We start from the raw sequence: 15867 nt of genomic DNA on the forward strand, positions 1-15867 counted from the left end.
CTCAATGACCTTCTCTTGCACCTGTTGTTGCTGTACTAGTACTAGTACTAGTAGTAGTACTCGTATCATATTTATTTCAACTAATAGCATACTCCCTCGTACACTCAAATACTTGCGGACCATCCATCATTCGTTCTGGTGATGCGTGCGATAACGAAACTAAAAACTCCCTAGTGGAGTGTCGCCTCGATCCATATCCATATGTCCGGCTAACATTTGCACTACGAGGCCTATTCTGTATGGCCAGTGATTTTGCATGTGAACCTAGTTATTACTCTATATAATACTCTTCGAGAATCCAAGCAAGTTAGTACAACTGATTATCCTTGTCGATCGAACTTAAAAGCGTGGGGGAAACTGGTAGAATCATAGATACACATGAATACTCGTGTGTATCCTCTTTGTGGATGGTTGTGTGTAATGCTTGGTAATTTTGTTGGTTCATTTGTTAAGGGAATACATATGTATACTGTCGCTAATGCCTTATGTGCACAGACACACACGTGTACGTGTACATTCATATAGTATAGTAATTTAAGTTAAGACGATTTGCGGCAAAGTCTTTTCGAGAGTTAGAGAGTGTAGACAGTAAAAAAATTTAATTTTAACACATTTTAACATTTACATTGGGAAACGAAAGCTCTTCTCACCACCACCACCACCACCCTGGGCACCACTATCCTCCTATCCTCTATCCTCGTCTATCCTCTATTTGCCCATCATGTAAATATACACAAAATGTAAGGGTGGATCTGTGGATCTGTGGGTACTGTGGGTACTGCCATTCTGCCATTGAATCCGTCCGACCCGATTGAATTGTATTTAACATATATTTATGCTTCATATAGTATTGTATGTATATTTTAACTACACTTCATATACGACACCGACACCGTACTGAACGATAACGATATGATCTAGGCCGATTTTCACCAGTGAGAAGTAGGCATGCGATTAAGATTACAATTACGATTACGATTACGATTACGGTTACGATTACGGTTACGATTACTGTTACTGTTACGGTTACGGTTACGATATTACAATACAATTACAATCGTTTGCCTAAACATTTTACTTGACTTGACGCATAATTTTCAGTATTCAGTATTCAGTATTCGGTATTCGGTATTCAGTATTGTATTCAATATTTCCTGTATTGCATAAAATAGCTTTGTGGTTATTCAGTTATAATGTTGTATCGCTTATTATCGTCTCATTAGGTTATTATTAGATTTACTTGTTTCCGTATATGAAATGAAAGTAGTCCTAGCTCATACACATACATATTCAACATGTACCTTGTTCGTTTCGGTTTTATTCGTTTCTAAAATTTGACGCCTAATACAATTTGCTTATAATTTTGGTTAAAAATTCAATTTATCATAATACCATTTTGCTATAATTTACGATTATAGATTTATATAAGACGCACGGGCAAAACGAGAGTTAAGATACATAACTGATCAACTGGTACCTTCAGCGGAAATTATGCCTAGGTAGTATTCCTAGTATTCCTAGCAGTCCTAGGTGCCTAGGTATTCAATTTAGCTTTAGGGGCCTTCATTACTGCTAAGTACAAAACTAATTTAATTTGACAAAATCGTATTTATTCCCGTATCCCCTCCGATTTGTCGTGGTACGGTACTCGCTGGAATAGCATTTACTTTCGGATATTTCTAGTTGAATTTTCTCTATTAGCAAACGAACAAATTTGATTGGTTGTTTTGGTTGTTGTGGTTTTTGTGTGTTTCAGAAAATTAGATTGAAGAACCATAAAGAACTCGGGGGCTTGCTAACTGGCCGGCCTATGGAAGTACATATTTTGAAAGACAAATTCTAGCAGCGGAAAGGGGCTCTTACGTACGGCTCTTAGGATAAGTATTATTATTTAGATTTGTATTTGTATTTTGTATTAGTTTTTGTTTGTATTTGTAGTATGTATGATATATTAAAAAAATATTAACGGCGGGAAGTACTACAATCATTTTGAAGCATTTTAGTTTTGGTTTTTCTCGAGCTTTATTCCATTCCATTCCATTGCATCGTCAATATGTATAAGTATATGATCGTTATCATTCGATTTTGTAGCAAAATGTTCAACTCTCTGTGTATGTACTTTGTTTTGTTTTGTTTTATTTTGTTTAATTTAGTGTAGAATTCCTCTGGTTCTCTGGTTGATTGTAGAAAATTTTATTCGATTCGGACACTCTTCTGTAGGTTACAAATGCACTCGCATGTCCCTTGTGTTCTCAATTGAGTTGTATCAAAAGCAAAAGTTTTCACTGTATTGTCCTTAATGTCTCAGAATATATCCGTTAGCATTGGGTTTGTTTTTTTCGGTTCTTGGATGATTCGTGAAAGTCTCCAGAGTCGTCTCCGGCTCTCGTGTGGACAAATGGAAGTGGGATATGAAGTTGAACAGGTGGACAGGTGGACAGCAAGTAAGAAGTATCCTCCTCCTGTTTCTGCAATGTCTTTATGCATTTTCGTTAATTACGAGTATTGATGTATGTATGTATGTATATTGTCGGCTACCTATGTACATCCCTTGTTTTTGTTGAGTCCTTCTTGTGTCCATTTTGCTGTTTAATTTTTGTTGTAAAAACACCTTAAATACCAGGCTTGCGGAAGTTGTATTCCAATGACAGTGTTTTCGTTGATCTTTAATACTTCTTACGGTTTGGTTTAAATGCTTAAGATTGTTGACTCTACCTCTGACTATGATTCTGATGATAAACTGAAGAACTCTTGTCCTTTTGTACATACATTAAACGCAGCAACCCGCAATGCCAACTAAGACGATAATCAAAGAGCAATAATTGAAGTCTAATGTAATGGTTGTCTATTCTTACGATACGAGCACATGGTACAATCGCATGGTACAATTATTCTAGTAAATAAATGCCAACAAATTAAGACGAGGACTCCCTAGTTATTCGACCTATACGTTTCAGGGATATGGGGCTTCTCTGTTCTCTGTTCTCTTTTCTGTGTCTCTGTTTTTAGCCAGCTTGTAATATTAATCCTTTAAATGATATTTTCGTATTTATAAACTATGTACAGTTGCATTGGTTATCCGACAGAGTGGCCGGAGTGTACTCCGACCACCTGCCCAACGCTTTCGAGATTCTGCTTGGGTACGCATAGAGATCTCTTAATAATACACCCTGCGCGGTGATGTCCACATTGTTTTGTTGTTAAGTATAGTCGTACAGTCCTGCAATGGAAGGGAAACGTTCAGTTATCATTATCATTCTCGGATCCTTTTGTCAGCTTTTGTACTCACTTCATTTAATGCTCTGCAAATATCCATAATTTTACTTATTCAAGTACAGATTATTGTGCTCAAGTCAAATTGGTTCCGTTCCTTCACAGTGCCCTCGTGCCACGATGTTGCCAGATGTTGTCCTAGACGAACCATTCGTCCTTCTGGGCGGCACCGGCATTGGCGGCATTGGCGCTCTGGTGATTGCCGGAGCCGGCAATGTTCGTCTGGCTGAGGCCGGCAGAGTTTTGTGAAAGATCTTGACCTAATTGACGGAATTTGCCAAGCACCAAATGGGACGGACTTTGGTGGCCATCTTCAAGTAGTTGTGTGGAATGCGGTGGTACCCGGATGGTCCCGCAGGGTGATGCCAGTTTCCCGACTGTGGTGGCAGTTGTGTGTGCTCCCTCGTCAGCGTACCGCCGACACTAATGCCATGGTAGTGCAGATGTTTCGACGACCCATTTGTGTCCGCATTGTGGTGTACTGCAAAGATGGATAGGATTCGACAGGATTAGTACCCGCTGGCGTTTCGATGCCCTTTGGTTGCTTACGCTGGAGAGCGGTGTTCTGGTTGGAGGCATTCTCGTCCTGGCGCCGACACACGCAGATGGCCACGGCCACGATGAGCGCGCTCAGGACGAGCAGGACGCCGACAACGATTAGGACGAACCAGGTCATGTCCATTCCGAACACGGTGCTGCTCGCCTCGCCTGCAAAGAGTGAATGAAACATGCTGGAGGTCCGGACGGAAGGATGGATGGGACGTATCGTGGACTCGACTTACTCTGGCAGAGGTTCTGCACCGATTCGTCCGAGTTGTCGCCGCAGTGATTGACGCCGTCGCAGAGCAGATCCGGATGTATGCAGAACTCGCGCGTGGCGCAGGTGAAGTCCTTGCAGGTGTGCTCTGAAAGTGGGATGGAATCGAAGCGGTACTGCCGACTGCCACAGGCCACGGACCATCTGTACTTACTGGGATCCTTGACCGATGTTATCACCAGCTTGAAGCCGTTCACATCTGTGCCCCAGCCGTCGGTCACGTACTTCAGGGTCACGAAATTCGTGCGCGTCAGCAGCGCATTGACGGTGTTCTTTGTGTTCCGGCACGAGATGTCGATCTGCAATGGGTAATCCCGATATTATCATGCTCCTGCTGCACCCAATCAAGTGCCGAAGAAATACTCTCTTAATATTTAAATTAAATATTGAAGGTTTTTTTTGGAAATTGTGCAACTTTTTCCACTGTCGTCTGTTGGTTTGGTCACGTTATCGTCGTCGTCATCCTCATCGTCGACGCCGCAGAGTGCAAAATGATGATGACGGCTGCTCCCCCAGCCCCAGCCCCAGCCCCACCTCCTGTGGCACGTGTATGCGTCACGTAGTCTGCTTCTTTCACCCGCTCCCGCACCCGCTCCTGCACCCGCACCCTTTTCCATTGCTGTGTAAATTTGTAATGTTGTTGGTTTTTGCCTCATGAAAGTTCCACCAAGGGTTCATCAACTGCCTCCCCGCCTCCCCGCCGCCCCCCGACCCACCGCAGGAGACGTTTGTAGGCTTTGCTGTGGCTGCTTTTCTTGACACAACGTTCTGGTCCTGGTCCTGATTCTGGTCCTGATTCTGCTTCGTGTGTCGGTGTCTCGGTCTGTCCGGGGGTGTCCGGGGGTGTGGCTGCCTGCATCTTCGACGTGGCGCGCTTTGTGCCATATTTTAATTTTGTTGCAGCCCGAAAATGTAAACTTTTCTCCGCCGCTTTTTTTTGCGCCCGCCCTGCCCCGCCCAGCCCCCCTCTGGCCGCCTCCCTCTGCCATGTGTGTGTGCTGGAACGTTTTAATTTTGGATTTTTGCGGCTTCCCCTCGCCCCTCACCCCACTGATGCAGTGACAACTCCTTTTGTCGAAAACTATTTACATGTTCGCAAAATTGTATTCGGTTTCGGTCCTGGACGGGTCCTGCCCGCCTTTGCTGTGGCCGGCGAGCAGCAAATTTGCATACTTTCGCCACTTTCGCCGGCTCCGGCGAGGAGTGACTCGAGTGGCAGTCCAATTCATAAATCCTGCCCATTCACCCAGGCAGTGCGGGGCGGTGGTGGGGGGAAACTTACGAAAGCTGCTTAGGTGGAAAATACCGCAGGTCGACTGCTTCTTAACTTTTGCATCCTTCAGATACCAGTCGGTATCTGTCGGGGGACGGGCACTGCAAAACAACTCACTTGACAAATATACGTATACACACTCGTGGATCCCCGCTTGGATGCTTATTGAAATGGGAAAAGGCCAGGGCGAGATTTGGGGGTGTTACCCACCCAGAGCCAGAGGCCGAGACGTTGCTCTGGCATCGATTCGTCAGAGGAAGCAGTATTTCATATCTATGTATGTGTCTGTATCTGCAATCATAGTTCCCTCTATGTGGTCAGGCTCCTCTCGTCCTGATAGCGCTCATCAATGAGGAGCCTTCGGTCCTTCGAATGGTTCAGCTTCTGTCAATAAAGTCGAACGAGCATGCGGGCCTTGTCTGGATTTAAGACCGAGTGCTCCAGGCCCCCCTGCCCGTGCCCATGCCCATTCCCAACCCATAAAAACCCATCAAGAGCGGCAGAGCCTGTTGAACTCGTCCCGTGTTGTCCCTGCTCTCTCGTTGGAAATCGGCTGGGCGGTTTTACGATACTTTCGCTTTTATGGCTCTTCGCCTCCTAACTTATTTACGATGAGCTTTCGTTATTTGGTTTGGCCAAAGGGAGCAACGCCTCAAATCACAGTTGACTTCCTGCTCCCAGGCCCCATCGCTCCATCGCTCCATCCTGCCGTCATATGTATGTACCCAGCTTTCATAATTAAAGTTAATTCAGTTGCCATCGATATTGACGTTCTCGTTAAGGACGCTGGCTGCTGGCTCCTCCCTCCGTCAGATACATACATAACTCTCTCCAAGGGCCCGTTTCGACCGCAATTTCGACTCACTTCAGCGGTTCGAGTCTTTGAACCGGCACAAACAATGCCACAATTTATGGACTTTGTTGTCTTTGCTTAGAGACCTAGGAGGGTCCGTCATACTACGGATGTGGAGCTGCAGTAATGCAGATCTATCCGAAAGCCTCTACTCTGGCTGATGCTTTTGATTCAGTTCAAAGTGTGACGGTCCTCATGTGACTCCCCGATAGCCCAAATCGGAATGCCTCGTATACCCGGCCTCGGAGTGGGACTGAGCCTGGGCCGGGGCATGTGGCAGGTGCCAGGTGACATAGAGCTTTGGCAGTGGCCCAGTGCTGGCGCCGCTCTAAAATGAGGTCGTGCCAGAGAGAGGCGACAAAAAATGACAGCCAGAGCGTTCCGCAGCGGAATTTCTTCTGTTTCCATAAATTTCAAGGTTTCCTCTGGGACGGGAGGGGAGGGGAGGGGCGGGGCTCCTGGCTGCATATTTCTAATTTTCTAGCTGAACATTTTTATGCATATTTTTTAGTGGCGCCATCGCTGCTCTGCTTCCTTTTGGCAAATAAAGGATTTGGCTTATGCGCGCTCTATTTGTGGCCACTTTCCTACTTGCCTCACGCTGCACACACACACACACACACACACAGACCCCCCCTTAAATAATGCAGTGTGGGCGGGGGAATGAAAAATGGAAATTGTTGCTGATAAAATCACAGAGAGCCATCAGCAGAAGGAGGAGAAGAAGGAGAATGAGGGGCAGGAGTTGGCAGCTTGCAGCCTTCGCCGCATTGCAGCCGCAGTGGAGCCGTGGAACCGCAACGGCAGCCTCCCGCCCCGCCCCTCCCTTCGCTCCCTCCTTTACTGGCTGTCATCATTGCAAATGTTGCAGCGACAAAATTATGCCTTTGTGTGCGACTGTCTGTGTCTGTGTGTGTGTGTGTGTTTGGAGTATGTGGAGCATCCCATGTTGGCAGAGCGGAAGCCCCACAGGGATTGAACCTAAAATGTCAGAAGCATCAACGTGATCTGGATAATGCGGTGGCTGTGGCCGGGATGCATGTGGGTGCATGTGGGCGGGTGGGTGGCTGCAGCAGTGCAACTCACAGTTGGCCAGCAAATTGTGGTGCTTTGCCGCACCACCCTCCCCCGGCCCCGCCCCCTCCACGGCCTTCGGCTGTGGCAAACTAAGCAATGATTGGCCTTAACTATCGGCATGTGATGCAATTTCTGATATACTCGAACGTACGTACGTCCGTACAGTGTGTACTCGTATCTTGTATCTATGCAGGAATCCCTCGTTACTCCCCCCAGGGAGGTATCCCTTTAATTGATTCGGGAAATGCCTGGCCCGGCAACAAGAAATCGCCTAAGAACTGCCATGAAACGGGCGGGCGGAGGCTACAGATATGTTTCTATCTGTGCAACGAATGAAATTTGATTTGCTAATTCCCTGTGAATGTATATGGATCCATGGCTTCGACGTGTAAGCATTAGAATAAATATTTATACTCGAGTGCCTCCCATGGCGAGGGTTCGTATCGATGCACACTAAGTACTCCCTGAAGGGGCCTACTGGGGCGTACTGGCACCTGCTTCAGAACATATGTACGTACGTTTGCTCGGCTCCAATTTGAGTTGTCTGCTTTACAGTTCAGCTCCTAATAATTCAATCTACTGTGCGCAAACAGAGCCGCCCACTCCACCCTTCGATATACACAATTACTGTTCCCTGACATGGCAGCAGGCGGCAGGCAGCAGGCGGCTCACATGTGTACCGATTTGCATACTCCCATCGATGGCCTGCCCCTCCACAGGATGCGCTGTGATTACCAGTGTACAGTCGGTCTTCGATATATGGGCACATTCGGGATGTTCAGATCATTTTTGGGGCTTCAAAGAGGTCTGATTGGGGATCGGGCAGCGCCTGCCCAAGGTGTATGGGTAGACTTTTGTCGGACACGGTATCAGCTATTGCCGGGGATAAGCTATTGCCGAGCAAATCAATAAAGGCAATAAAGGATCCCACCACCTATGCAAATACGGGCTTAGATGGTGGGATCCGCTTCCTTTTTCGATTTGCATATGCAAATTAGCGTTTTCGCTAATAAAAATGTGGGACACGTAGCCGTTCCCGTCCTCCCCCATAGAACAGACACAGAGACGTGGTTGGCCGGGATTCAGGTGGCCCCCAAAAGCAATTATGCTGAAAAGGATCAAGCGATGGCACGGTGGGACTTACCTTGGGCGTGGAGACGGCATGGGCTCCGTCGTAGACCAGCAGGTGGTCGTTGCAGTCCAGCTGGAGCATGTCGAAGCGGAGCATGAAGCGCTGCAGCACCGAGTGCGTCTGGAACGTGATGATGCAGTCCAGATTGCGCTCGTTCTGCGACCAGAGTACGGCTCCGTCGATCTTACGGTAGAGCTGCTGCAGAAAGTGATTCTTGCACAGCGACTGCATGTAATCTGCGGAACAGAACAGAGAGAGAGCCAACAACAGTCGGTTATTGATTATTACACAAACACATATGTACATGCACGTATCTATCGGATATGGAAAAGGGCTTCTTTGGGTTGGGCTTCTGTGGCTACAAGGCTCAGACTCAGCCGCCCTCACAATCTCCGGAGCCCGCCATCTTGGGACTCTGCGGGCCACTTCCTTTGCCTTAATGGCGGGGCGTCTCGTGCGCTGCGCCGGAAAATGTGCACTTACGTTTTAATGGAGGGATGAAAAATTCATTTACGCTTCGTTTCGCGTTCTACTTGCACCCGTGCTTGTTTGCCGTGCGCACCAGTTGCGTTTCTGCCCAGAAGCCGCCCGACTGCACTTCAGTGACTGTGTACATACCCGTACTCGCTTATGTGTACTGCAAGATGTACACACGTGCATAATAGTTCATCAAATATGCATCACCATACATACATACGCTAATGCCTAATCCGGGATCCATAGGAGGACAAGGAAAGCCCTATAAGACCCCCTCTGATTCGATTAAATAGATCATTGAAACGGCGCGGAGATCGTTTCACTCCATTCTTTCCTTGGCTAATGGGCAATTCCAATTAAATAATATATAATGCACTTTAATTTTCCACTTTTAGCCTTCAGAAGCCATAGAGACAGCCCCGGCACTCTTGGTGATTTGCGTTGAGGGTCAATCAAAATCAGCTAATGACCAGCGCCAGCGCCAGTGCCAAGAACTCCGCCAGTACGCGGAGAAGCCATCTGCTGGGAAGTAGTTCCGCGTTGTTTAAGCAACTTTTAATTAGTTTGATGGCGAAAACTATAGCGCTTAAGTGCGAAATGCATTAACAGGGAACGAGGGCCATTTCCAGGAGCTACTGATGGCTGGACGTCGGCGCGCATGCAAATGAAGCCGCCGGGCACGGCCAGACTCCGGCAGTTCCGGCAGCAATAAAGCCAACGCGTGCCAGGGCCAGGACGATGACTCCAGTTACGGTCCGTCCGGCCGGCCTTTAATGGAAGCCAGCTCGGGGGGTGGGCAGCGGGGGCAGCACAGCACTGTGGGGCTTACGTGCGCCTGATTTCAGGCAATTTCCTGCTTAGCAACCGCTTCCGTTCCCACCGCTGCCGCCGTCGCCACCGCCACCCGCCACCGCCACTAATTCAATTTCTCTCCAATAAAACGCACAAGATGACGACGCATCAGCGCCGTGGCGGTTGGAGGAGGGAGGCGGGAGCAGAGAAGGAACGGCGAAGGAATTTACTACAAATTCGTTTTACGCCTTGCACACACTCCTCGTACTCCGCAGGAGACTGGCAGAGAGAGCGGAGATGGAATCGACGTAGTAATATAAGGTGAGGTCTTCCAAGGAGAGCAGGGCTCCCTCCATAAGTAGTTGTAGTAGTAGAAATGTGCCTCACCTTATCTAAGAGGCCTTGGAAACTTGGACTACCGAAAGAAGGCCCCCAATCATGTGTGGCTACATCTCTCTCCCTCTCTTCATTTCTTTCTCGTGGTAAATGCCTTATTTTCGGTCGCAAATGTTGTTGTCCCCGCGTTGCCAACTTCAAAATTGAATTCACAATTGGATTGTGAATGTCTGACGGGGATGGGGATGGGGACGGGGATGGGGACAGGGACCGCCGCCAGCCCTTTGTTTCACCTCCCGCCCTGTCAGGTGCAGGCCCCGCCCTATGGGCTCATGGCGAGGGAGACAGTTTCTCTTGCTTTATATGTAATTGGCAATTTAGTTACACATTTCTCTTTGATCTCCGCCAAAGTAAATAGCAGAGAAAGGCAAGGAAATGGGACTTTGGCGGTGGGGGCGGTGGGTTCTTGCCTCCTGTGCTACCTGCGAAAATTGGCCACAAGCCACTTGCCGAGTAACTTTCAGTGGGCCCTACAGAAGTGAAAAATGTTGAAAGCTCTTTGAGCTCTTGGTGTAGCCACATTGTAGGTGCTAGGAGCAGCCAAATATACCGTTTGACTCTCAGAAATATGTTTAACAAGACCCTAAGACCTCTTGTGATTGAGATTCACGGAATTGCGACGTGCTCACACGCACATTTTCTGTTCTGTCGGTTCCTTCTGCTCTACTACGCATGTTGTTTGCACTATTTGTTCTATATTAGAATTAACAGGAAAAGAATTTATAATCACATATAGCTTTGTCGTTTGTGTGTTGAAATTCCTAGCTAAAAGGCAAGCCTGGAGTTGGGAGCCAGCTCGGAACGATTGCAGGTATTGAAACAACAAAATATACAGCAACAGATCCACAAAAAAATCATGGCGAGCACAGCTGTTTCACGGATAAAGAGCGAGCTGGAGGAACTCCTACGCAGCGAGAAGATCGAGCCGTGTCCCATAAAAATCGAACGTGTCAACGACAGCTGGACAGATCTGAGGGGCCAGATAAGCGGCCCCCCCAACACACCGTACGAGGGGGGGAAGTTTACACTGGAAATAAAAGTGCCCGAGGAATATCCGTACAGTCCACCGAAGGTGAGTTTCCGCAAAGCGGCACTGCAGCACAGGTAGATGGCTTAAACCGACTGCATCCTGTGGCAGATTCGTTTCATGACGCTCGTTTGGCACCCGAACGTCTCGTTTGTGACTGGCACCATTTGCCCGGACATACTCGAGGAGAAGTGGGCAGCGACGATGACGCTGCGCACGGCGATGATGTCTCTGCAGGCCTTGTTGGCCGCTGCCCAGCCGGATCCACGGAGCTCCTTGGTGGCATACCAGTTCAGGAACCAGCACGATCTGTTTATGCGCACCGCCAAGCACTGGACCCATGCCTACGCCGGCGGTCCGCACACCTTTCCCGAGTTCGACTCAAAAATCCAGCTTCTCGTCGAAAAGGGCTACGCCGAGGATGATGCGCGCAGCGTGCTCTCGAGTGAGAACTGGAACTTGGACAAGGCAACGGAGTGCCTGGTCAGTTAACTTGCTAAGACCACAGTAGTCCCGCAAGAAACAACAACAACGCTAACAGCTTCCGAAAAAAACACTAAATTGAAGCAACATTTTAGATTATCCACCAGATGTAACGCGAACAGATACTGATAGAGGAGACTAGATAAATTCATTGTACCCCACTCGCACCCAAAATTCTATATGCAGTAAGTGCATTATTTGGTATCAAATTAAATGCGAAAACCTTTCGTTTCTCTTACGCAATACCACCGATGCAACCGTTTACAGAGGCATGTTAATTTAGAGGCAAGCCAACAGCGACAGAGCAAACTGTAACAGGGCTGTAAGTCTAGCAGCGAGCTAACAGCGAAAGAACACGAGAGTAACATCATGTGTCTGTGATCTACTCAGCGATGCTCTGGCTCGGCCACAAACTTTCGATTTCGTTCTTTGCTGTGTGATAGGGAGGGAGGGCCGATCTGCAAGCCGAGCTTTGACTCGCCTACGCTGCTCTGCTGCACCGCTCTGCTCTCACCGGCCACTAACTTTCGCTCCTTCTTTGCTGGGAGAGGAAGAAGCTTTGTGCCGCCCACGCTGCTGCACTCTCATCACAGCTTTATCAGTTTCCCCCGGTCTCTTCTTTAATCATCAGTTTAATGAAATGCGCCCGCACCGAAATGCACTGATTTCACTGTGATCACCTGTGTACAAATACATATGCACTTCGAGATAATTCGGCGGCAAACTTTTGCTCTCGCTTTTGCTGTGAGTCGGGGAGAGAGAAACAAAGACCGACTTCTAAGCAAAGCTCTGATCTGCATACACATTCATGCTTATCACAGCTTTCTCAGTTTCCCCCCCGTTCCCTCATTCAAAGCGGTTATTTAAGTCACGCGTTTCATGTTTTGCCGCCGGCAAAATGCAACTCAAGTGAAAAAACGCATAATAATTGACTTTTTTTTTGTTGTGCGCCCTGATGCCTTGTGCGTGTCCGTGGGTGGTAAATAATTTTTTTTTTTAAATTTCTTTGTGTATGAAAACAACAACAACGCAAAAAAATGAACAGAATATAACTAAATTTTTTTTAGTTTAAAAAAAAATTCATCAGTGTTCAGTGAAAAATAAAACGGGCAATAATTATTTTTTTTTTCTTTTTTTGTTCTTGGAAACAGATCAGTGATCGCACTAAAAATCAATGGAATAAAGACTCAATGAGGTCTTAAAGTGTGTTTGTGATAATTCATTTTTTTTTTTTCTTATTTCTTTTAAGTGTTTGTGTGTGTGTGTGTGTGTGAAAACAACAGCAAGACAATGAAAGGAACAGCAAATAATATTCAACGCTACGGCATTATGGGAACAGGTGAGTCCTTCTGTCTTGCATTTCTCCTTATACTGTTTTTCTCGATTTTCTCTTAAATTTTTCTTATTACACATATTTATATTTTCCGCATATTTATGTATTTTCTATAATTCTATTTTGGATAATTACGTTTTCTCCTAATTGCGCTCCACTTTCATATATAGTTATTTTTTTGTGATTTTTCTAGGATTTTAGTTATTTGTTTTATCCATTATCCCCTCTCCATAAACAATTTTTAAATGTTAATTTTAACAGACTGGCGATAGGCGATATCTAAAGTTGTGTTATCGCCACATACGGCGTGTGTTGGAGTGCAAACTGTACTTTCCGACAGCCACCGATGCATCTGCATCCCATGTGTGTAATGGGATGGGAATAGCAGTGGGAATAGCAGTGAGAATGGGAATGGATTGGCGAAAAGTGAGATATAGAATGTCTGCCACAGACATATGGGAAGGGGGAGGAGAGGAGAGGAGGAGGAGGAGGAGGAGGAGAGGTGGGCAGCAGAGTGGATGAGATGGATGGAGACACTTGCAAAATATCAATTACGTTGTGGAGTGGAAATACAGAGCAGAGTGCTCGGATGCTATTTCCGCTACAAGTACCGGGCATCATTGGCTCCCGGGCAAGCCACGGCCAACGGGGTATGGAATGGCATGGCATGGCATGGCATGGAATGGAATGGAATGGAATGGAATCCTTCAATCATTTCTGGCCAGGAGCGGCCTAGAGCTGCTCCGCCTCAGCTTACCCATGTGTAGCAGGAGTGTGTACCGGGATTATCGTGCAGCTGCGCTGCGCTGAACCGAACTCTTCCCTGATCCCCGCAGGGACCAAGACGAGCAGAGAGATAGACAGCAGAAGGAGGACGCAGGACGCAGGACGGAGGACAGGCACAGCAAATCGTAGCTGCCTCGGGCTGTCGGGACTGTCGGGTCTGTCGGGTCTGTGCGGAGCGAAAGACAAACGAAAGCCGCGCGGAGCGTTGAAGCCCATGTGACATACCCGACACCCCCAGCAGGAGCCACGGCAGATACATTTTCTATAAATTAAGGCATTTCTGTCACAAATGTCGGGGGAGCAAAGGGAAAACAATTCCATTTGCCGCTGGGGGGAGTGTGTGGAGGCGGAAGGTAGTCGCGGATCTGCCAGATGGAATTGCAACATGCCTCAAGTTCAGCTCCAGGTCCTCCTACTCCTACTCCTACTCCTCATCCCCATCACACAGAGACTGGGACTCACAAATGTGCAGAAGTGTCTTTATCTCCACTTTGTTTATGCACTCGAGGAAGAGATAGAGAGAGGGGGAGGGGAGGGGAGGGGAGGGATGGGGCGAGCACTGGGTGTGGCAGATGGCAGATGGCAGTACACACAAAAAAAAACCACAGAGCAGGGAAAAATGGCATTTCCGAAATTAGGGATAATGCCTGGCTTAATGGGCGAATGTGTCCCACATCAAAACGGAAGACAGATACCTCGTCGGACAGTCGAATGCTGGAATATCTACGGGTATTGCTACTCAAAATGTGTCCTCCCCTTCCTCCCCCCGAGGCACCCGGGCCCCCGGCCGGCAGGAGCCTCATCTGGTGGGGCGGGGCGGGGGATTATTCGGTCGGAATATCATTTGTTCACATTAAAGCACTGGCAAAAGGATTAAAATTAGCATAATTAATTCGTGGGATTTCCCAGTCGCGCTCACCGCCCGCCCGCGTTATTAATCGACTAATAATGCCCGCGCAGTCTTTTTTTCCCACCGAAGACACCAGAAGGAACCTTGGAGCCCTGGACAACCCTCCGATGGTGCGGCCAAACCACACGAAAACACCATTGGCCCACAGAGCAACCTCCTCATAACTCGCAGGACCCGGAATCGCACTGGTAATGGCCCTCGCAGGAGCCAGTCCCGGCAGGAGCTCCGCAGCTTAATGCTTCCGGCCGGGGGAACGGCACTGGGCTCTGGGTCCGGATGTGCTTGGTGGTCTTTAATGCGTTCACCCCAGACCCCAAGCTGCAGTCCCATCCTGTCGCACATCCCACATCCCACATCCCACATCCCTGGACGGTTGATGTCTTTACTTCGGCTTCGGCTTCGGCGTCGGCTTTGGGTTGCTTTGAGGAAAATGATGTTTACTCTGCTGACACGCTCGTCTAATTCCGTCCGCATCCCTCGAACACACACACACACTCTGGGGCTCTGGGGCTCTGGGACTCCCTGGACTCCCCGGAGCCCAGCCACACGCATGGAATGGAAGGTGGCGCCCAGAGCCACATTCGCAAATAAACGAATCTTTGGCGAGTGTTTCCGTATTTCCCCGGCACCACCTTTGAGATGTTCGATGAGTCTCTCCTTCGGCTAGACAAATATTGAGCACAGCTCCTTGGAAGCTGGAACTACTCCCTGCCCAGGCAGGGAGAAGCCCCGCCCACGGTACGTGGCACGTATAATCACGGAGCAGGACAAACATCCTCAATGTGTGCTCAAAATGCAGCGCAAGGATGCGTCTGAGGCTTCTGCAGTCGGCCTCTCAAGGGACTTCCCAGCAAGCACGAAGATAACTTAATGGCTTATTGAGCTCTGACGATTTCGGGGGCCTCAAACCAGAAGTCCAGGAGGACTACATTGTACGAAAGTCCTGTCTGAGAAATTCAAAACTCGAATGTGCCTCAGTTTTAACGAATCGGTAATCGCATTAATGTTCTCAGACGCACTACAGCCCGAGGGCAGTCTCCAAGAACAGAGGGTTCCCCGAACATCCATGGACAGACCTTCGCAGACTTCCACCGAACCCAGGACCTGACCCAACCCGACCCGACCACCGACATTGAAATGCAAATTTAATGTAAATGTTTTAAACTAATTTTCAGTGATTATGCAAAACCGCAAATAAATCTGCAGCAGTGGAGCCCCGGTTGCTGAGTCGAGGCCGG

General features: G+C 48.0%; 2 protein-coding genes across 4 annotated transcripts in view; one reads left to right on the forward strand and one right to left on the reverse strand.

The window, feature by feature from the left end:
- Positions 1–444: 444 nt before the first annotated feature.
- The window catches only part of loaf (lost and found), a 29979-nt gene continuing 14556 nt past the window's right edge, over positions 445–15867 (reverse strand). For all 3 annotated transcript variants that reach the window (XM_001352752.4, XM_015188369.2, XM_033385259.1), the window contains exons 3-8: positions 8438–8661; positions 4245–4389; positions 4056–4178; positions 3823–3981; positions 3290–3754; positions 445–3220 (exon numbers count right to left, since the gene is read on the reverse strand). In XM_001352752.4, coding sequence (XP_001352788.3) covers positions 3534–3754; positions 3823–3981; positions 4056–4178; positions 4245–4389; positions 8438–8661 — 872 coding nt within the window. In that variant the 3' untranslated portion in view covers positions 445–3220; positions 3290–3533. The remainder of the gene's footprint in view (positions 3221–3289; positions 3755–3822; positions 3982–4055; positions 4179–4244; positions 4390–8437; positions 8662–15867) is intronic.
- Positions 10824–11845, forward strand: LOC6900131 (ubiquitin-conjugating enzyme E2-22 kDa-like). Its single transcript, XM_002135444.3, has 2 exons — positions 10824–11162; positions 11229–11845. The coding sequence occupies exons 1-2, from the start codon at positions 10947–10949 to the stop codon at positions 11607–11609; spliced, it is 597 nt and encodes a 198-aa protein (XP_002135480.2). The 5' UTR covers positions 10824–10946; the 3' UTR covers positions 11610–11845.

This window comes from Drosophila pseudoobscura, chromosome X, assembly GCF_009870125.1.
Source record: "Drosophila pseudoobscura strain MV-25-SWS-2005 chromosome X, UCI_Dpse_MV25, whole genome shotgun sequence".
NCBI classification, from domain to species: Eukaryota; Metazoa; Arthropoda; class Insecta; order Diptera; family Drosophilidae; genus Drosophila; species Drosophila pseudoobscura.

Bases quoted from the DNA above. Each gene is read 5' to 3' on its own strand.
- LOC6900131 (XM_002135444.3), top strand. From the start codon at position 10,947: ATGGCGAGCACAGCTGTTTCACGGATAAAGAGCGAGCTGGAGGAACTC. The intron at 11,163-11,228 runs GTGAGTTTCCGC...ATCCTGTGGCAG, and splicing joins ATCCGTACAGTCCACCGAAG to ATTCGTTTCATGACGCTCGT.